General features: G+C 40.2%; 1 protein-coding gene across 1 annotated transcript in view; it reads left to right on the forward strand.

The window, feature by feature from the left end:
* The first annotated feature begins 439 nt into the window (after positions 1-439).
* The window catches only part of LOC143287316 (dynein axonemal heavy chain 7-like), a 25,399-nt gene continuing 2,816 nt past the window's right edge, over positions 440-23,022 (forward strand). Inside the window, exons 1-13 of the mRNA XM_076595304.1 lie at positions 440-454; positions 2,430-2,625; positions 6,394-6,532; positions 7,206-7,308; positions 8,088-8,192; positions 9,031-9,109; positions 11,893-12,088; positions 13,224-13,343; positions 15,841-16,024; positions 18,766-18,945; positions 19,644-19,802; positions 20,507-20,623; positions 21,761-21,769. Of these exons, the coding sequence (XP_076451419.1) occupies positions 440-454; positions 2,430-2,625; positions 6,394-6,532; positions 7,206-7,308; positions 8,088-8,192; positions 9,031-9,109; positions 11,893-12,088; positions 13,224-13,343; positions 15,841-16,024; positions 18,766-18,945; positions 19,644-19,802; positions 20,507-20,623; positions 21,761-21,769 (1,602 nt within the window). The remainder of the gene's footprint in view (positions 455-2,429; positions 2,626-6,393; positions 6,533-7,205; positions 7,309-8,087; positions 8,193-9,030; positions 9,110-11,892; positions 12,089-13,223; positions 13,344-15,840; positions 16,025-18,765; positions 18,946-19,643; positions 19,803-20,506; positions 20,624-21,760; positions 21,770-23,022) is intronic.

Here is a 23,022-nt window from a genome sequence, read left to right on the forward strand (position 1 = left end):
ATATATATATATATATATATATATATGAAGCATATACCTCAAGAATCTCAATGAGTTGGTGTATGCATGCATGCATGTGCGTATATATGTATGTATGTATGTAGTAGTAGTAGTCTTCAGTTTAACGTCTTCCACTATGTATGTATGTATGTATGTATGTATGTGTGTGTGTGTATTTATGTATGTATGTATGTATGTATGTATCTGTCTATCTATCAATCTATCTGTCTGTATATCAGTCTCTCTGTCTAATTATCTATGTGTGTATATATATGTGTACATATATATATATATATATATATATATATATATATATAGAGAGAGAGAGAGAGAGAGAGAGAGAGAGAGAGAGAGATCTATAGATAGATAGATAGATATTGTGTTCTGTACTTATGATTATTCTTGTTTGAAAAAAAAAAAACAACTCAAAATTCCTACAATGGCGGGAATACACGTTTGTATCTATACTAAGAGCCTTAATATGAAATTAGATACATAATTTGCAAGAGTTGCAGTATGTGTTCATGTACATGTGTGTTTGTGTGTACATTTGTTTTATGGTAATCATCTTATGCACATTATTTGTACATTTTTTAAAAATGAATCATGTTGTCAACTTGAAAAAAACAAAACAAACAAGATTAATAATGTGTGTGTGTGTGTGTGTGTGTGTGTGTGTGTGTGTGTGTGTGTGTGTGATGATGATGATGATGGTAAAGTGTTGTTAATGTTTTCTTTATTTTGATAGTTTTGAATTTTGCATGAGTTTAGTTGTTTGGGTTTAGTATGTTCCTGTATGTCTATAGTATTCCCTCATGTGTGAACTAAAAATAAAAATGATGATGACATGTCACAGTTACTCCTTTCGATTTGTTCCAAACATAAGTGCATAAAATGATATTTAAAAACTTTTTTTTTATAGAAACAAAATCCTGATAAGATTATTATATCCTAAGCTTTCAGAATTTACTGATAATGAGGAACTTTGAAAGTTAAAAACTTGTAAAAATCACAGTGATGACAGGCATAAGCCATCATGATATGAAGGTTTTGAAAGTTCTCCTTGTGCAACTGAAAATTGTTGACAGGATTATTTATATTGCATGTTCATAAGCTTACCAGATCTGACCTGGGTTTTCTTCAGATTAATTTTTATGAAGATGCTGAAATAATCACTTGCGACAAATGAAGGGGCAAAGAAATTGTACAGATGGTGATTTGAAACAAACAAAAAATTTTTATTGCTGCATCAGTTGGGGATGGGTTTTTTGTTTGTTTGTTTGTTTGTTTTTGTTTTGTTTTTTCTTTTCCTTATTACATATTCAGAAGTTTGTTTAAATCCATTTTGACTGAATTGTTTGATTGACATTTTGTTGTTTTGTTGTTATAAGATGACATTAAACAAGGAATTCTGTTGTCTGTGTTGAGAAATGCATGAAGTTAAGTGATGTACAGCACTGGGGACAAGTTCAAAAGCTGCATGCTTGGAACAACACTTATTCAATACTTGTTGGAGCAACTGCTTTCCCTGTCAGAGCATAGGGATACTTAAATTGCAGGGATTGGGATGTTGACATCACAGTCATGTTGGTTGTTTGGAAACATGTTGGAACATTAACAAAACATTGAAATAAATTGTTCAATGCACAATTACCAGTTTGCCAGTTAACATTGGCAGAGAAGTGGTTTTCCATGGCTTGAGAAAGAGACAGAGATGGAGAGGAAATGAAACAAGATTTTATTTCACCAGGGAAATGAGATAAGCATAATAACAAGACTGTGTTTCTTTATGCTCAGTACTGGACAGAAAGTTGCACATGTGCTCTCTCTCTCTCTCTCTCTCTCTCTCTCTCTCTCACACACACACACACACACACACACACACACACACACACATGTGAATGCACACATATCCACACACACACACACACACACACACACACACACACACACACACACACACACACACACACACACACACACACACATGTGCATGCACACATATCCACACATACTTCCTTACACTCATGCCTACATTATTTGCAAGTAAAACATGGCACATCCCCAGCAACAAATTGATGCCAAATAACAAGCGGCACACTTTAAACATCTACACACAGACACAGACACACTCAGACACAGACACACAGACAACAGACAGACAGAAACAGACAGACACACACACACACACACACACACACACACAATGAAAAAAAGACACAAATACACACACACTCACATGCGCGCATGCATGCGCACGCTCGTGCGTGCATGCACATGCATGCAAGCAGTAAATGTCAAATATCACTCGAAATGAAAAGGCATTAATGAAAGAAAACATTTACTGAACTCTTTCATTACATAACCATTGTTTAGATTATTACCAGTAACAACAGTTGCTACAATCATCTTTTGTGTGAACTCTGCAGCAAGCTCCTCCCCGTTTAGGGGGAGCCCCTCGCAACAAGGGCAAAGGCACTAACGAGCCCATCCGGTTTTTGCCTGTCCTGCCCTCCAAACGGAGCAAACCAGAATGGCAGGACAACCCACCGTCCTTCCTTCTCTCAGGCCAGGCGGATGAGGAGGAGCCGAACACCATTGACCTTATTGGTGAACTCACATCCAGTAAGCGCAGAGAGATGTATTAATGATAATATATTGTACTTATGTGGCGCAAAATCCCCATCGATGGGATCTAAGCGCCTCACATGAAACAGAACATTATATCCCACACAAGAGCACATGAAGATATGGAAGTGAAAAACAAAATTTGTATCCACCAGTACAACACTACAAATTGCAGATATATGAATAATTGCAGGGAAAAGGCTCAAAACAATAATGAAATTTATTCAATATTGAGATGTAATTTTATTCTGTTTGAACAACTGGATTGTTTTCATATTTTGATAGTGAAAATTGTTCAGTATTCAAATCTAGATGTATTGTCTTGTAACAACTGTACAGTTTATGTTTGACAGTGTGATCTAATATTCAATATTTACTCATCATGTCATGCTTTTTGAAATTCTTTTAGATATACATTAGCAGTTCCTTTTGTTCTCCTGAAGTCTTCTTTTTCTGTTATGATATTCTGTTTCATATCAAATGTTTGTTTAATTGTGTATACTTTGATGCAGATGCTGATATATAGTAGTTTTTTATTTTGTGAGAAAACTGTTGATAATAAGATGGTTGTTATGTTCATGCTGTCATTTTGGAAGGTTAATTTATATGTTGTGTAGTACAGTACAATGCAGAACAGCACAGCAAAAAAACAATACAATTCAGTATAATGCAGCAGTGCATAGCATCAGTACAGTAGAGAACAAGGTAGTACAGCACAGAATGGTATGGTACTGTGCAAAGGACAGTATACATTATTTGGCACTTACAGTATTGTACAGTATATTATACAACACAACACAACACAGTTTAGACTTCAGAGCAATGTGATGCAGTGCAGTGCATGATACGCATACTGCAGGATAGTATAATCCAGTGATGCCTTAATTTTTCTTCTCATTCAGAGCACAACTCTTTTTTTTTTTCACCTGTAGTTGCATGCAGGTCATGGAGCATCATTTTCCTTTTTCTTTTCTTTTATCTCTTTTCGTGCCTTTGTATGCCTTCGTCATTGCTTCTTTTTTTTGCAGTTCATATAACAATAAACAACATGTGTGTGTGCATGTTTTCTGGTGCATGTATGTGTGTGATTCATCAAGTTTTCCTATTAGTTCTTGAGTTTTCGGAGAAGGTGTCAAGCATGCAGACTGATCCATATACACTACACCGCATCTGTTAAAAAGAAAAAAAGAAACCAAAAGATCAGATATCTGATCTTCGCATAAACCCTACATGCTGATCAGGCCTTGAGAGCCTGTTATGTATGTATATATTTCATAGATAAACTTTTTTTTTTTTTTTTAATCTGTAATTGTACTGTTCAATTTATTTATTTCATCATGTTATGTGTATGGTAACAAACATTAAATGTACTTATGGACTCATATTTTGCCACAGACATTTTGGATAAAGGATCATGATCACACTATAATAGTTATTGTTAGAATAACTTGCATTTGTCATTTCCATTATAATCACCAGAAATCAAAATTTGTTGGTTAAAAACAACAACAACAAAAACCATTTTGCCACAATAGAATGTGCTGGATGATATACATTACTATATCAGGCTTGTGTATTGTCTTAGTAATGTAGTGTCAAGTCATATTCTTCTCTTCTTCTTCTTCTTTGTGAGCTGCAACTCCCACGTTCACTTGTATGTACACGAGTGGGCTTTTACGTGTTTGACTGTTTTTACCCCACCATGTAGGCAGCCATACTCCATTTTTGGGGTTGTGCATGCTGGGTATGTTCTTGTTTCTGTAACCCACTGAATGCAGACATGGATTACGTGATCTTTAACGAGTGTATTTGACCTTTTGCTTGTGTATACACACGAAGGGGGTTCAGGCACTTGCAGGTCTGCACATTATGTTGACCTGGGAGATCGGAAAAATCTCCACCCTTTACCCACCAGGCACCGTTACCGAGATTTGAACCTGAGACCCTCAGGTTGAAAGTCCAACGCTTTAACCACTCGGCTATTGCGCCCGTCAGATCATATTCGAAAGATGTTGCCCATCCTACCATACAGGAGCCATTTCACTTCAGGGCTGAATACCCATTGGTTCATAATGTAGTATGTATGCCATTCCCTTCCATGGCATTTGTTTTGTCAGTTTGCTTGTTTGCGTTACCTCGAGACCATTATCGTTACAGATGATCCAGCCAGAGCAGGGTTCTTCATCATGCATACATTGTCCATGTTTAATTCAGAGCTCCACACACCTCATCTTCCCTTCCTGGCAGTGTCACATCAATAATGGATGTTGTCATTTCTTGTCCTGTCAGATCAATACAGTTCTGTTCACTGTCTCTGCTCCACTGCTCTGTGGGCAGATGTACAACAGTGCCGTCATGGATGAATTATTTGTTGCTTAATCTCACACTGCTTGTGCTTCAGGGTGATACTCAAGCTATTGTTTGAGCTTTCGAGTGATTTTCAGGGTATATGTATTTTTGGATGAAACTGAAGGCCCATTACAGGGAAATTATGCATTGGAGCAAGTCAAAGTGCATGGTTTGGGGGATGTATCAAAATGTATTTACTCTTCAGTGAATGCTTTTTGGGTCAGTTTTAGGATTTTTGCTGTTTATGAATGGTCAAAGTTTTCCTTTGGTCAGTTGTTACTCCTTTGCACTACTCACACATAAGTTAACCTCAAGGTGTATTTGCATAGTTCTTGAGCTTCATGTTTTGCAGATTTGTGTTCTTGACGTCTTGAAGTGCTAGTTTTATGAAGCATGCTTGTGGTCGAACGCAATGCTGCAAATTAATTTCCTGACAGAATTGGTCAGGAATGCCAGTTTCAAGCATTCCTTTGGGTTTTAGTGTTTTGTATTCATAAAAAAATGTTAACTGGTCTTCACAGAAAGTGTCAAGTGCCCATTGCTGTCTGCTTCAGCCAGAAACTTGTGTAGGTGGTTGTATGTGCCTTAGATATCTCTGCACTTCAGGTGAACTGGACCTGCATTGTGGGCAGGAAAACTTAAAGCTTCTGCCACCCCTCACCCCTCCCTGCCCCCAGCTCTCTCCACACCCACACCCCTTCCCATGCTCTAGCTTTCCCACATACTCCCTCACAAAACAGTTTTACTGTTGACTGGTTAAGAACGTTGTCAAAAGGATTACTGCAGCAGTCACATGTTGCAAGTTTCACTTTCTGCTTTGCTGCTGCTGTCGATCTTCACTGTTGTGTTACCTCTCCCACTCTACCTCTCTCACAAATCCCTGTGGTTGACATTTCGTTTTGATTTTTGTTGACAGAATAAGTCTTATTTTCTTTGTCTTCATTTTTTACTGTGCTGTACTCTAATTACTGAACTGTATACAGTGCTGTACTGTACTGTACTGTACTACACTATACTGTTCTGTTCTGTTCTGTTCTGTTCTGTTGTTCTGTTCTGTCTGTACCTTACTGTACTGTACTGTACTGTTCTGTGCTGTGCTGTGCTGTACTGTACTGTTCTGTTCTGTACTGTACTGTTCTGTTCTGTGCTGTGCTGTACTGTTCTGTTCTGTTCTGTACTGTACTGTACTGTTCTGTACTGTGCTGTGCTGTTCTGTTCTGTTCTGTACTGTTCTGTTCTGTTCTGTTCTGTTCTGTACTGTTCTGTTCTGTTCTGTGCTGTTCTGTTCTGTTCTGTACTGTTCTGTTCTGTTCTGTTCTGTTCTGTACTGTTCTGTTCTGTTCTGTTCTGTTCTGTTCTGTACCTTACTGTACTGTACTGTACTACATTTTATTTTGTTGCATTGTGTTGTTCCAGAAGACCAAGTCAAACGGAAGAAGCCAAAACGCTTGAAGCCCCTGGAAGCTACTGGTCAGCAGAATGGACCACTGGACGCCTTCAAGCAACCCAAGAAAGACAGAGAGAGCTTCCGCAAGTCCCTGGTGGACATTATTCTGTAAGCGTTGATGTTTCATATCAGGTGAAGAGGGATCAAGGTTAAAGAGAAATATACTGCTCTATGGTCTAGAAATCGCAGTATGGTTTCCCTTTCACTGTAATCTGCATGATGCCTTTTTCTGTCCCTTTCTGTTCAAGATTTTTTGTTTTTACGTGACGGGGTAGTCAGCCCTGTGCCCAATCCCCAACCTGGAGGACCAGTGAATTGCACTTTGTCCGGCCTCTGTCCTTCGACCTGTCTGTCTTGGATGGTCCTACCAAGAGCATAAGCTCCCACTGGCATAGCTATAGGGGTCTTTGAGGCACGCAAGCCCTCTCCCCAACTCCCCCCCCCCCACCATGACAAGATGGCAATCCTTTGGGCACCTGCTTACAGGTGGTCAAAGATGGAGGAGCGTGGTAATGTAGAACAAATATTTCCCCAGGAAAGGAAGTGGTAGAGAGCAATTCAGCACAACACAATTACCTCACTGCAGAATGAGTAGAATGCATGGTATAAGTTTTTGTGTGTGTGTATTCAGCACAACACAATTACCTCACTGCAGAATGAGTAGAATGCATGGTATAAGTTTTTGTGTGTGTGTATTCAGCACAACACAATTACCTCACTGCAGAATGAGTAGAATGCATGGTATAAGTTTTTGTGTGTGTGTGTTCCCATGTTGTAACAGGGAAGATGACAAAGGCGTCAAACCAACCACTTCCACGGTGCATGAAGAGCTGCCCAGTACATCCCGGGCTGGCTCCCCTACTGCTGCTGAGAAAGACATCCTGGTGAGGGACCTCTCTGGAAATGCCTATCAGTCTGTGCTATGACTGTTTGATTTGATTTGTTTTCACTTCATGTGCATGCACCTCCCCCCCCCAACCCTTCAACACACCTACCCACATGCATGCACTCACACACACATGCACACACACACACACACACACACACACACACACACACAAGTTTTCAGAAAAAGACAAAAGACACATTTAATGACACAATTATACATTGTGTTCATGATGTTGATCATTGACCATTTTCAGACTTTCTTTTATGCTCTCCTTGGCAGCGGTACTATTACTACATCATTGACCATGTTCTGACTGGGATTTTTTATGCTCTCCTTGGCAGCGGTACTATTACTACATCATTGACCATGTTCTGACTGGGATTTTTTATGCTCTCCTTGGCAGCGGTACTAATACTACATCATTGACCATGTTCTGACTGGGGTTTTTTATGCTCTCCTTGGCAGCGGTACTATTACTACATCATTGACCATGTTCTGACTGGGATTTTTTATGATCTCCTTGGCAGCGGTACTATTACTACATCGACCATGTTCTGACTGGGATTTTTTATGATCTCCTTGGCAGCGGTACTATGACTACATCATTGACCATGTTCTGACTGGGATTTTTTATGCTCTCCTTGGCAGCGGTACTATGACTACATCATTGACCATGTTCTGACTGGGATTTTTTTTATGATCTCCTTGGCAGCGGTACTATTACTGCAACATTGACCATGTTCTGACTGGGTTTTTTTATGATCTCCTTGGCAGCGGTACTATTACTACATCCACAATGGCATTGACACAGAGCATGTTGCACCCATGGAAGATTCCTGGCTGGAGAATGTCCTGTCCCTGGTTCCAAATACTCTGAAGGTTGGTTTCCCTTGTTTTTCAGTGGAGTATTGACTGGGGTTCCTACAGTGTCAGGAAAAGCTAGAAAAGTCCTGAGAAAAAAAATGAGAGAACAATTTCCAGGGCTTGAAAATTCTTGGGAAAAATTATGTTTTGCCCAGTTTGGTCTGGAAAAGTATTGGAATTTTGAAAAAAAAACCCATTTTGACCAGTACCATTCAACAACAACAACAACAAAAACACCGACTGAATGCATGACAAAACAACAACAACAAAAATGCCAACTAAAATAAACACACACACACACACACACATGCACGCATGCATGCATGCACACACACATGCTCATTCATAGTTCTCAACACTGTTTTGATGTGTGTCTCAGGTTCATTCATTTTTGCTTTGTATTTAATGAAAGTTTTGGTAGGTGAAATTCAAATTTGATGGAGAAAGATTTGTACATGTAGAGGGAGGGGTGGCAGGATAGGAGGAAGGAAGATTAGTGGATGGAATGAAAGAAGGGAAAAACAGAGTGCATAAATTAACTTGTTTGTGAATGAATGAATGAATGAGAGAACAAGCATTTAGATAAGAAATGCTGTTTTTAGTATGTGAACGCATTGATACATTTCATAATCGGTGGTGCTAGTCTCTTGACGGATAAGACTTTTGTCAGTCTTTCTTTTAATATTTCTTAAACTCCTCTGCATTGGAGTAATTTTGACTTAAAAGTTTAAAAGACTCAAGGATTAACAAACTTTGTGTGTGTGTGTGTGTGTTTACATGTGTGTACCTGTGTGTGTGTGTGTGTGTGTGTGTGTGTGTGCCTACATCTGTGTGTGTCTGTTTATGTTTTCAGAAGGGACATTCAGAAACCATTGACAGTTTGTCTGATGAAATGCGAGAAGATTATCTCATGAGTGTCAAGAAAGCAATTGGTATGTTGATGAATGCTTTTATACTTATGGATTACTGTTTGGATGATGTTTGATGTTAGTTTGTGACATACAGTTGAATGTATCACCACACTACAAAATGGCAAAGTAAAACTTTTACTTGGTCTAATTTTGCATCATGCCACAAAGAACCAAATTTATGTTTTTTAATCAGATGCAATTAAAGATAGTGATATCACTGGACAGTTAAAGAGAGAATAAAATATAATTCATGTGAAATTATTTTATCTTATTCTGGCCTTAGCACATATGAGATAAGGTGTAGTGTATGATGATGCAAACAATGATGTCTCCATAAGAAACTGAAACTCCTGGTCAGTCAGTATATTTGGAACATAACTTGAAATATCTATAGATAAATACATGTTAGATATATGTTGTTGTAGTGTATATATATCCTCCGTTTGATACCTAGCTCTGAGAGCTTACAACACTTAGTCATTTACACAACAGGCTATCTACCTGGGTAGAGCGGACTGACAGGTGCCATTGGGTACTCATCATTTGTTTCCTGTGTCATTCAATCAGGTTTCAGTCACGCACACATATACTCATACAGACATGTAACAGTTTAATTGTATGACCATTTTGTTTATTTACCCCACCATGTAGGCAGCCATACTCTGTTTTCAGGGGTGTGCATACTGGGTATGTTCTTGTTTCCATAAGCCATGGAACACTGACATTGATTACAGGATATTTAACATGCGTATTTGATCTTCTGCGTGTGTATATACACGAAGGGGGTTCAGGCACCAGCAGGTCTTCATGTACGTTGACCTGGGAGATTGGAAAAATCTGCACCCTTTTCCCATCAGGCGCGGTTACTGAGATTTGAACCCTGGACCCTCAGAGAGATAGTCCAATGCTTTAATCACTCAGCTGTTGCGCCTGTCAATATATTTTATATACTGCATGCAACAGAACAAGTGATTAAATTTGTTTCAAAAATGTGATTATTAGTGAATGTTGAACAAAATGAGTCTTCCGATTCAATGATTTGTAGTGAATAAAAGGAGAAGGGTCTTCTAACCCTCCTAATGATTTACAGCACTAATGCACCATGCTATTGCATCTTTGTTGATGAAAATTTGTCTTGAGGTCTCATTATTAATGTTATATAACTCTAATAACCATATTGTCAGCAGCGTTTTTTTTTTTTTTTTTTAGAATAGCTTTTCTTAGGGTTTTTAGGTCTATGTTATATCACAGTAATAACCATAACTGTAAACTGCCTTTGTGAGAAATATCTTTCCTTTCGTCTCCTAATTATGAGATGATGATGACCATGCTATAGCTGTCCTGTTGAGGAACATCTTTCTCAGTTAGGATCTCATCATCTGATAAATTCAGTGATAGTAACCATGCATACTGCAGCTGCTGTTTGAGAAACATATATATTTATCTAAAGGTATCCAAATGTTTGTTACATATCACTGATAACAGTGTGAGTGTGACTGTGTGTGTGAGTGAGTAGATAGCCTGTTGTGAGTGAGTGGGTAGGGGAATGAGGTGGGGGAATTTGAATGGGTGTTTGTGTGCATGCATGGATGTATGTAGGGAGAGGGTGGGGGATACACGTATGTGTGTGCGTTAAAACATTTTTTGAGATAATGATATTAATGAAATTTGGTAAATTGATTTGTTAAATATGTTCTTTTTAAATTCATATCTTCTTTTTTTTTCTCAAATTAGAATTTCTTTGTTTTGCTCAGTTAATATTTATTCAAATGGTTGCAAAAATGTCAGTACAACAGAAAGTTTTTTTGTTTGTTTTTTTTGTTTTGTTTTTTTGCTGCCCCATCATCTGCACCGTTTCAATAGCATTACTCCCACGCCGCTCATTTAGATTCCCCTATACACGGCCACACCTGGGTTCATCCGTCATAGTTCCAGCGTCGGCAGTCCACAGGAAACCATCGAGTACAACAGAAAGTTAATCTGACAATAAATGGTTTCACTCAGTTTCAACAGTGCTACAGTGCCTTGTCAATAAACATCTTTCCTTAGGGTCTTCTAAGTCTGTGTCATTTAGTGATAGTAACCATGCTTTGTAGAGAAACATCTATACAATACCAGTAACCACCAAGGTGTAAGGAGGCAGAATGGTTAAGACACTCATCTGCCAGTACAGAGTCTGTGAGGGTCTGGGTTCGAATCCTGCTCTCTCCCTTTTTCCCAAGTTTGAAAAATAAAACTGTGTGACTAGTCGTTTGGATGAGACGTTAAGCTGAGGTCCTGTGCACAGCGTGCACTGAAAAAGAACCCATGGCAACAAAAAGTATTATTATCTGGCAAAAGTATGTAGAAGTAACCCACCCTGGTAGGTACACCACTATATATGCATGCGCTTAAGGCCTGACAAAGTGCATTGGGTTATGTTGCTGGTCAGGCATCTGCCTAGCAGATGTGGAGGAGGAGGAATTTTGTTTAATGTCCTGTCACACATATCAGTGATTGAAGACATAGTGTTAGAACATTAATGTATACATTTGAGTATTATCGTTCAGAAGAGGAGGGGCATAGGGATGAATGGTGAGTTTGGGGAAACCGGGCATATGAGGGAGGAGGGGTGGTGGTGAAATTTGAAACAAATAGCAGATATGTGGTGTTGAGTATATATGTGGATTTGTCGGAAGGCAGTGATGCCTCCTTGAGAAATTGAAACGCTACCTTGTTGACGAACCAGTTTACCTTTGGTGTGTGTGTGTGTGTGCATGTCTGCATGTGTGTGTGTGTGTGTGTGTGTGTGTGTGTGTTTGCAGTGGACTTTGTGCTGAGGGACCCTCGGCACGTGGAGGAGGAGGTGAAGGAGACATTGCCGCACCGGGTGGAGATGGCCGTGGTGCCCAAGCCCTGGAACCGCTCCTTCCTGGCGGCCAAGGAGGCCACGGCCTTGGCGCTGCACAACATCAACCCCTGCATGATGCAGGTGCTCACTCTTTGGCATACCTCTTTTGGGTAAGGCGGGTTTTATTTGTTTTGTTTTTATTGTCTGTCTGTCACTGCCATATACAACTTCTCCTTTGGGTAAGGTGGGTCTTTTTGTTTTGCCTTTTTTGTTGATGTTGGGTAATGTGGCTTTTTGTGGGTTTTTTATTGTTGTTGTTGTTGTTTAAAGTCTTAAACTTGCAAGCACACTCATGCCTGCATGCACACACACACACTTGCACACACTTACTACGCATACATAGACACACGCGCGTGCGCACACACACACGTGCATGCACTTACTACACATACACACACACACACACGCATACACACACGCACACACACGCACACGCACATGCACACACACACACACACCCACCCCCACACACACACATACACATACACACACACACACACATATGTATGCATGCATGCATGCATGCACACATGTACACCAAAGACACAGACAGACAGACTGACATACACACTCATACACACACACACACACACACACACACACACAAACATAACAGGCATGCATGCACACATACATTTCTCTCCCTGGGCACATTTATTTCTGATTATCTGGGTGTCGAGTACCTACAATAATAACAGTTTTAGCTTATGGTATAATATCAGTGATGAAGGCTTTGACTCTCTTGCTTTTTTATATGATGTGGGTAGTGGATATGTGACATGTGGTGCATATATAAGTGCATTTTAATGCAAACCCATAACAACAGAGGGTTAGAAATCAGCATGCTGTCATTTAGGGAAAAGTATGGAGTCAGGAGGGAAAAGAGAGACATTCTTTAAGATGAAAATGGATTTCACTGAGAGAGTAAGAGAGAGGAGGAGACAGTTTTAAATGGGTAAAATGCACAATTCCAGAAAGAGAGAGACAATTTTGGGGGTGATTTTGTTTTAAATTCAGTGTGAGAGAGAGATAGAGATAGAGAGTAAATTGGATGGGAAAAGGTACAGAAAGGACCAAGACTGGGTGTGTCATGAGTGTATGTTGGTGTGTTTGAGCATGTGTGTGCATGTGTGTGTGTGTGCGCGTGTGTGTGTGTGTGTGTGTGTGTTTATGCATATGAGGGCATGAGTGCTTGTGTACAAATAATGATATTCCCAGTGCTGGTAATGGTTTGTTGTTTTTCAGCGATCTGAGGTTCATTGATGTTGAAGATTTCCACAACCGTAAGGAATCTATGGAGCTAAAGACATTCCAGAACATGTGCATGAAACACATTGAGGCAGCAAAGGAGACCCTGCTGAAAAAGTAAGTAAACACATGTATCTGTGTGTTTGTTTGTATGTGTTTGTGTGTGTGTGTGTGTGTGTGTGTGTGTGTGTGTGTGTGCATGCATGTACACTCAGATCTGCACACACATGGAGAGACACATCCATGCACATGCACATTTGCATGCACACACACACACACACACACACACACACACACACACACAATTAGTCAATCAATCAGACACCCACAAAAAGCAGTGGGAAAAGAAACTACCTCACAGATGAGAAAAGCATAAACTGACACTAGTGACAGCCACACAGGTGAGAAAAGTAAAGAGCGACTGCCATACAAGTGAGAATAGCACAAGTGACTGCCACACAGTTGATAAAAGTACAAAATGACTGTCATACAAGTGAGAAAAACAACAACACTAAATGTCACACATGAGAAAAGCAAAAACTGACTCACACAGGTGCAGAAAGCATAAACTGGCACACAGAAAAAACCCAAAAAACATGAACATGTCATTTAGAAAAGTATGTCACATAGGTGAGAAAAATATTAAACTGTCATACAGGTGAAAAAAATCTTAAACTGCCACATAGGCATGGTGAGAAAAGTCATTAAGAGCCATGCAGGTGAGAAAAGTATTAAAACTGACTGTCACACGCAGGTGAAAAGAGTTTTTAACTGACTGTGACACAGGTGAGAAAAGTCTTAAACTGACTGTGACATGCAGATGAGAAAAGTCTTAAACTGTCACGCACAGGTGAGAAAAGTGTGATTAAACTGACTGTCACACTGGTGAAAAAAGTCTTAAACTGACTGTTAAACAACAGGTGAGAAAAGTCTTAAACTCACAATGATATGCAGGTGAGAAAAGTCTTAACCCTTTCGCTGCCAGGAAAATAAGATTTAAGTGAAATCTATTTGCCAGGGTTTTTTCACAAAAAACGGGTATAAATTTTCAAAAAATTCTGTGCTCTTTGTTATTGGAGAAAGACCCATAAAAGTATATATTTTCTGAAAGGTAAATGAATAAAGAATACAAAACACATGCTGTTTTCCCATTTTATATATTTTTAGTGACATGCTGTTGTTTTGAAATCAGTGTTTTGTTTTTTGTCACATTTTCAACTTGTTCATTACAAACATTAGTCAGGTAATTTGCACAAAAACATCATATTTTCTGGACAAATGGATATCTGCAAACACAAAATCATACTAGAACATCCACAATATAAAAAAAACTGAAAAAGAAATAGATGCATTGTGACTTCTGCAAGTGATAATATGGATGTGAGGCCACGCCCCCTCAGTCTCCACCCCCCCTCCTCTTCACCCCTCTCACACCGTCACTTCATCAGACCGCGTTGGCTGAGTGCCAAGAAAATAGCTCATACGGTGCCCTGCTAAAAATTCGTCTGCTAGAGTTCAACAGCCTGCATCACTCACTGATAGTTGTATCTTGGCCACTCTCTTGATTGCTCCCTTTATTTTCTATCAAATCGTCCTGTAAATGTTCACCACTGTCTTCTCCTTCGAATTTATGCTCCAATTCTTTCTGAGCATTAGCTAAAAAAAGTAATCTTGGTTGATTTAGTTCGCCACGAGCGCATGTCTTGAGCACGGAGTCAGTCCGACATTTTGTTGAGCGAGCGAGGAGAGGAGCCAGGCAAAGACTGCGGCCAGTAACCCAACCAAAACGTTCAAATAAAGGACTGCCTTATGACGCAGATGGTGTTTCTAGCTATGAATAGAATCCAGAAAGATTCCCCAAGCTAAAGCTACCAGCATTTTTGTCAACGAACTGAATGCAAAGCAGGGAAAAGTCAGAATATTTCGATGACGAATTATCTCGTCATTCAGGCAGCGAAGCATACATGCTTGCCATGACGAGTTATCTCGTCATGCAGGCAGCCTAGGGGTTAAACTGACTGTTAACATACAGGTGAGAAAAGTCTTAAATTGACTGTGACACACAGGTGGGAAGTCTTAACTGACTGTGACATGCAGGTGAAAAGTCTTAAACTGACTGTCAGATGCAGGTGGGAAAGTCTTAAACTGTCATGCAGAGGTGAGAAAAGTATTAGTAAAATGACTGTCACACTGGTGAGAAAAGTCTTAAACTGACTGTGAAACAACAAGTGAGAAAAGTCTTAAACTGACTGACATGCAGGTGAGAAAAGTCATGAAACTAACTGTGACACACAGGTGAGAAAAGTCTTAAACTGACTGTGACATGCAGGTGAGAATAAAAAATCTTAAACAGACTGTGACACAACAGGTGAGAAAAGTCCTAAACTGTCACACGCAGGTGAGAAAAGTCTTAAACTGACTGTGACACACTGGTGAGAAAAATCTGAAACTGACTGTTTGACATGCAGGTGAGAAAAGTCTTAAAGTTACTATGACACAACTGGTGAGAAAAGTTCTTCAACTGACTGTGACACACAGGTGAGAAAAGTCTTAAACTTACTGTGACACGCAGGTGAGAAAAAGTCTTAAACTGAGTGTGTGACACGCACGTCAGGTGGTTCCCGGAGGTGCAGACCATCTTCTACCAGGGGAACAAGCGCAAGCAGGTGCCCAGCAACAAGGAGCACGAGAAGCTGGTCTCGTTCTTCAACTGCGCAGCCACACTGATGACGGACAACCTGCAGCAGCTGACCCTCAACTCTATCAGCGACTACACAGACCTTCTCTGTCAGCCCCCGGTCAGTCAACTCTCTAGTTAATTAACCCCTTTAGTGCCAGGGGTGAGGGGTTGGGGGGGGCGAGGGGATGAGTGGGGGGTGGGGGGGGGGGGGGGTGACAATAGAAAGTGGTGTTTCAAGTCATAAAAAAATATCCAAAACAATAAGCCTAACACTGAGAAAAGGGTCTGGAGATATACCACTCAAGTAGATAAACAATTGAACGCAGACAAAACTGAAGCAATGATCATAGGAACTAAACAAAAACTGTCTTCCATCACAATTGACACAATCAAACTTGGCAGTACATCCATCCCTCTTTCCACGTCAGTCAGGAACCTCGGTGTTGTCCTTGACAATAATACACTGTCCATGCAAAAATTTATCAGTCAGACATGTCAGTCCTGCTACTGTCAACTGCGATGCATCAGTGCCGTCCGGAAATATCTGTCCACTGACGCAACATCTAGACTTGTCGTTTCTCTCATTCTCTCTCGCCTTGACTACTGTAACTCTCTATTGTCTGGTCTGCCTGCTTCATCCATTCAGTCCCTTCAGCGCATACAAAACTCTGCTGCCCGACTCGTCCTCAGAAAGAAAAGATCTGAGCACATCACTCCTCTTTTGCAACATCTCCACTGGCTCCCTGTCTCACACCGAATAAAGTACAAGATCAACACTCTATGTTATAGATGTATTCACAAAACTGCCCCTTCCTATCTCTGCGGCTGCCTTCACCTCTACACTCCATCTCGCTCACTACGATCGGCTTCGGATCCACTCTGTTTACGCATACCCAGATTCAAACATTCGACTGTTGGCCGCCATTCTTTCTCTGTTTCTGGACCTTGCGGCTGGAATGAACTTCCTTTTTCGCTTCGTCAAGTCTCCACACTCAGCTGTTTCAAGTCTGGCCCCCACCTCTTCCCAAAATAGCCTCCCTTGCCTGCCCTTCCTTGTCTTTAGTTTCTATAGTTTTAGAGTTATGCATGCGTGTGAATGACTGGTGCGAAAGCGCTTTGATTTGTCTCTGCACAAGATCCAGCGCTATATAAATACCATTATTATTATTATTATTATTATTATTATTATTAAACTGTGTGAATTTTCAGCCTTCCAGATTATTTCACTTCTTCTGATGACGTCATTAGTGACGTCACTATGCATTTACTTGATACATGCGATGGCACTTCCCATCTTCTGATGAGGTCATTGGTGATGTAACTATGCATGTATGTGATACGTGCTATGGCACTCAAGGGGTTAAATGGTTAAGGTCCCATAGCCTTTTTGGCCGTTGGGGCAATGAATTCTCATACCACCGCCACCAGGGCTCAGCACAGGAGGGCGGGGCTCAGTCCTTTCCTTCCTCCATATTAACTTTCCCCAACCGAAGCCAGGTACCCAATCACATGTGGGTGGGGTGGAGTGAGGAAAATCAAAGTAAAGTGCCTTTTTCAAGGACACAACACTCAGTGCCGTAACAGGGCCTCGAACCCTGCTCTCCAGTGAACTCTGTATCATAAGTCCAATGCCAAACTCTGCCAATGCACTGCTGGTGATGAATGAACTTGATGGCCTGACTCATTGCAGTCATTCAGTGGTGTTAAGATTTCAAGTGTATGTGTGTGTTAGCGTTGACATTCGTGGTCGGCAGAGCTCCTGTGTCATGACTCATCACCGATGTGATCTGTATGACAAAAAGTCAGTGGTCCGGGTTTACCTTGGTGAACTGAAAGCACCGGCGTGGGGCTGTCCGTGTGACATCTTGGTTGTAAACCACCCAGTAATGTGTGTGTGTTTGAGTGTGTGTGTTAGTATGTGTGTGTGTGTGTGTGTGTGTGTGTGTGTTAGTATGTGTGTGTGTGTGTGTGACAGTATGTGTGTGATACTGTGTTATTGTATGTGTGTGTGTGTGTGTGTGTGTGTGTGCGTGCTCGCACATGCTGTGTCATTGACACATTCCAGTTGTCTTACCTTTTTGTCTTGATCATAGTGCCCTGTGTTGTTAGTTTTTTGGACATTTTTTTTGTCCATTTTGATTTAGGTTTTTAGCTTTCTGGGGCCCTGTGCTGAGCCAAGAAGGTAGAGCATGTCATAGATACACATTATTATCAAAATTGTTGGTGTTGTTGTTTATCAGATGTCTTAGAAAACCATGTGGGAGAGGAGTGTGACACTTAATGTTACAGTCAAGACAGGTTGATTTATGGATAATGAAGATCACCCGTTTAGATAGTTACATTCGCGTTGAACCTCAGGTGATATGGTTGACAGGGATAACAATTGCTGGAGAGGTTGGGGGTGGGCGGATGTGGAGGAAATGTGTGAAAGAACTATCTTGCACCACACCCATGCCAGAGGGTGAAATCAGCATTGAGAATGGGCAGTGAGAATGTTCATTTCTTTTTTTTTTGGGTGCTTGTGAGTCCGTGTCACAACCATATGATTGTTGACTTTGTACTCAAGTATTTTAACGATTCGCTCTGAAGACCTTCAAGTACAGTTTTTGGTTGAATGTAATAGTAACACACATTTTTGAACAATGTAAAATGATAAAATGTGGGTTTGTTGTTGTTGTTGTTTTTTTTTGGGGGGGGGGGGCTTTTTCCTTTGGTCACTTGAACATAAGCAGAAATTTTCAGGGAAAAGATCTTGTTGATAAGTTGCAGACATTGTCAATTTTTGTTTTGTTTTGTTTTTCTCACTTGATCAACATTAGCAGGAATTTTCATTGGAGAAAATGTGTTGTTTTGTTCCAGACGTCAACACGAGCTTTTGAGCATTCTGGGTTTGTTCTGCGCATGATACTAGATGACACCCAGATCAAGTTTGAGCCACACTTTGAGGACTTTGAGGTGGTTCTGCTCAACGTGTATGACGTCATTGTGAAGGCTGCCGGGGTGGTCCCCAGGGTAGAGACCAAGCTGTACTCTGAGTGGGTGAGTCTCTGACCCTTCTGTTTCGGGTGTGAAAATGTGTGTGTGTGTGTGTGTATGTGTGTGTGTGTGTGTGTGTGTGTGTGTGTGTGTGCGTGTTTGTGTGTGTGTGTGTGAGTGTTTGTGTGTGTGTGTGTGTGTGTGTGAGTGATGATGTGAGTGTGTGTATGTGTGTGTGTGTGTGTTTTGTTTGTTTTGTTTTTTCCCTCACATACCATTGTATCCCTGCATCGATTGTTCCAATTCATTTACTTATATTTTCTTTTTCTCTGTCTGTATCTTTCTCTCTGTCTGCGTGTCTGTATGCTTTCTTTCTTATTTTAATGTCTGAAGTTACCACAAGGTTGAGACTAAAAAATTCACTATCCCAACTGTAACACTACATTTTAAGATACTACTACTGCTACTATTACAACTACTGCTACTAGTGATAATATCAATAATGATGATGATAATGATGATATAGTAATAACAGTAATGTTTATAACTGATGTTCAGACACTCTGTATTCATTACTGCCCCCCCCCTCCCTCAATACCCCTTCGCCCCCTGCCCCTCTCCCAGTTTTACATATACAATTTGTTTTATGTTTGTGGTGGAAATACATGTTATGGGCACAATTTTGTTTGTGTGTGTGTGTGTGTGTGTGTGTGTGTTAAAAGCAAGCAAACAAACAAAAATCCCTGCTGTTGTTGCTGCAGCAAAAAAGCAAGGCCAAAGCATACCTGAAGCCGGTGGTTCTGGAGGGGATCATGAAGAGGCACAAGCAGGAGGTGGCCGATATGCTGAAGAAGGAGAGCGTGCGCCCCATCGAGCACAGCAAGATGTACGATAAATACGACTTCCTCATCACCAGACAGGTCGGTTGTCTGGATGGTCTGCCCATAGCTGAGTGGTTTTGTGGAGGGGGTAGGGTGGGGGGTATTTCTATCCAGAAGGTGTGCAGACATAAAAATTCCCCCTGGAAGAGATTAATGAAGTGATATTGTATTGCAATGTGTATTATATATTGTGTTGTATATCGTTGTTTTGGATTGTGCATTGTATCATATTGTGTTGTGTTGTGTTGCGTTGAGTTGTGTTTTATTGTGTGAGGTCTGTGGTTTGAGGCCTCCTCAGAACTGTGCTGTTGGGGGCTATGCAGTGCACAGTGTGGGGAAAAATTGAGGAGACTGCGTAACGGTTACCTGACTTTGAAAATTCACTTTCATCAATACGAAAGCACAGACAACAGTACATGTGCATGCAGCACACACAATTATTGTTAATCAAATTATCATAATTTCTAAACGTATTCCACATTTTATCAATGTACCACATACTCACCATTCTACACATGCACTCAATCATTCCATTAAACTAATTCAAATGCTTAAGAAAATAATGATATTTCAAATCCCTCATTATTAAGGGAACAGAAAATCTGTGAAAAGGGTGAGACTGAGATTCAAACCTAGATCCTCATGGACCTTCCTTCTTGTACTGGCCAAAGCATGTCTGAATGTGTTTGGGCAGATGTTGTGCGGGTGGGTACATGGAAGCTGTGACTGGTTTTTTTTTTCAGGCGGACACAGATGTGGACCAGTTCATGGCTGATGACAAACACACCTTTGAAGAGTACAGACAGGAAATGCTGAAGTACCACGACCTGGTGGAGGAAATCTCTTACAATTCAGAGAAAGTAGGTGGTACACAAGCGTGACCAGGTTCAGTTATTCATTCATTCATTTGTTATCTTGCTATACGTGCCATTCTTTTTTTTTTTTTTTTTTTTTTTGACCCATATCCATTGATTGGCTGTTGTATATTTAATTGTTATGTTATGTAGTAGTGCCAAAATAGAAACCATTGCATCTTCAAAAAGAAAAAAAAATTGCCAAAAAGAAGTCTGATGTGGTGTTCTGATCAAAGAGATGATTTATGCCTTTGTCAGTTTCTTTTCTTTGTGATTCACCATTTTTTAGCTGTGCCGTGACATTAAATAAACAAAGAAACAAAAAAACGGCTGTATTTTTTGTTTTTTTTGTTTTTTCCTTTAACTGAGGTGACTGGGAAAAGAAAGAAATAGGGAGGGGGTGGGAGGGGTGTGTGTGTGGGGGGGGGGGAGTGGGTTAAAATCATGCTTCTTCTTCTTCTTCTGCATTCGAGGGCTGCAACTCCCACGTTCACTCGTATGTAAACGAGTGGGCTTTTACATGTATGACTGTTTTTACCCCGCCATGTAAGCAGCCATACTCTGCTTTTGGGGGTGTGCATGCTGGGAATGGTCTTGTTTTCATAACCTACCGAATGCTGACATGGATTACATGATCTTTAACTTACATATTTGATCTTCTGCTTGCGTATACACACAAAGGGGGTTCAGGCACTAGCAGGTCTGCACATATGTGGACCTGGGAGATCAGAAAAATCTCTACCCTGTACCCACCAGGTGCCGTTACTAAGATTCGAACCCAGGATGCTCAGATTGAAAATCCAATGCTTTAACCACTCAGCTATTGCGCCCGTCAAAATCATGCAAAATGATACTTGTGACTGACAGTATATTTGAACAGCTTTTTTCATGGTTTGCTCACTGAAATCTGTTTTCTTTTGATGACTGGCAAAAAGAAAAAATGAGTGATTGGGGAGAGCAGGGGAGGGGGTAGGGAGAAGAAGCAGAGATGTTATATGTTTGCCTGATGGAAGTCATGAATTTACAGACTATGTCTGTCTCTCCCACTCTTTATGTGTGTATCTCACTGTTCCTTTTGAATGATAAGCTCACTTTTAGAGGCGAATAAAATGTGACTTTTATATTTTCCATGTGTACCAACAGCAAGTCATCGTAAGTGCCTTATGGTAGAATGTTTTCATTATATAACCAGTTCATTTTTCATGTCATAGTTGAAGGTTTGCGCTTTCCTCTTAGATTGTCAATATTGCAGAAAGTAGCATGCTTTCATTTTCAATCAGTACATGTTCATAGTAATCATCTGATGTTTGCTTTCTTCTCTTGAATGTTTCATTGCTACTGACTTCCTGGACTAGTTGTAGAAAAGTTAATTGCGGAAAAAAAATATATGGTTTCCTGATTTTTGCTGACTCGTAATTATAACTAATCTTTCACAGAATGTGTCTCCAGCTCTTATCTGGTTGAATTTCCCCCCTTTAACTCACTGACTGCTGCTGACAAGTATACTATAAGTGTTGGGACTGTCACCCCACTTACAAGTCATCACACTGTATTTCAGCAAAAATCAGTGATGCCGTCGAAAAGTACACTATAAGCAGCAACCACGCTTCAAATTTGTGCCACACTGATCTCATTTTTGCCAAGGTTCAAGGGGTTAAACATTGTCTTCCTTGTCCATTTGGTACATATTTTGGGGGTGGGGTTTCTGTAATAGAATAGAAAAGGTTGTTGCCAAGTGTTTGGGTCGTTGAGCTGTCTCTCTTGCATGAGCTAGGAGACATGTTGCTGCAGCCAGCAGGCAGGGACTGCAGACCTCATGGCTTCCCCATAGGATGAAATGGTCTCACCTCTCTTGCCTTGTTTGCAACTGATCACTGTGTACAGACTTCCCTTGTGGGGAGAGGACCTTAGCAATCAAGAAGCTGAGGATGGTTAGGGTTTATTCATTGATTTATTGCCTTATTTTTTTTCTTATTTATTTGTTGGCTTAATGCTTCCCTCTCTCTGTGTCTCTGTCTGTCTGTCTGTCTGTCTCTCACTCACACACCCACACATGCATACACATACATATATATATATATATGTATATATATTTCTATGTATGTATATATATATATATATATATATATATATATATATATATATGTACATCTATATACACACATATTAAAATGTCTTCCAATTCAAAGCTATTTCTGTTTACAAAACATGTTCACTTTTATTCCCTTATAATTTGTATAACTTGCCGAAAAAGACTGCAGGGTGATGGGGTAGACAGTTGTGAGAGAATGACTGGCACACGGTCCATGCAGAAGATGGGTCATTGCTTTTATAGTTCATTATGATATAGTTTGTGTCACATAATGATTTGCCTTTGTCATAAGATACTGTACTAACTTCCAACT

Source organism: Babylonia areolata, chromosome 1 (assembly GCF_041734735.1).
Source record: "Babylonia areolata isolate BAREFJ2019XMU chromosome 1, ASM4173473v1, whole genome shotgun sequence".
NCBI classification, from domain to species: Eukaryota; Metazoa; Mollusca; class Gastropoda; order Neogastropoda; family Buccinidae; genus Babylonia; species Babylonia areolata.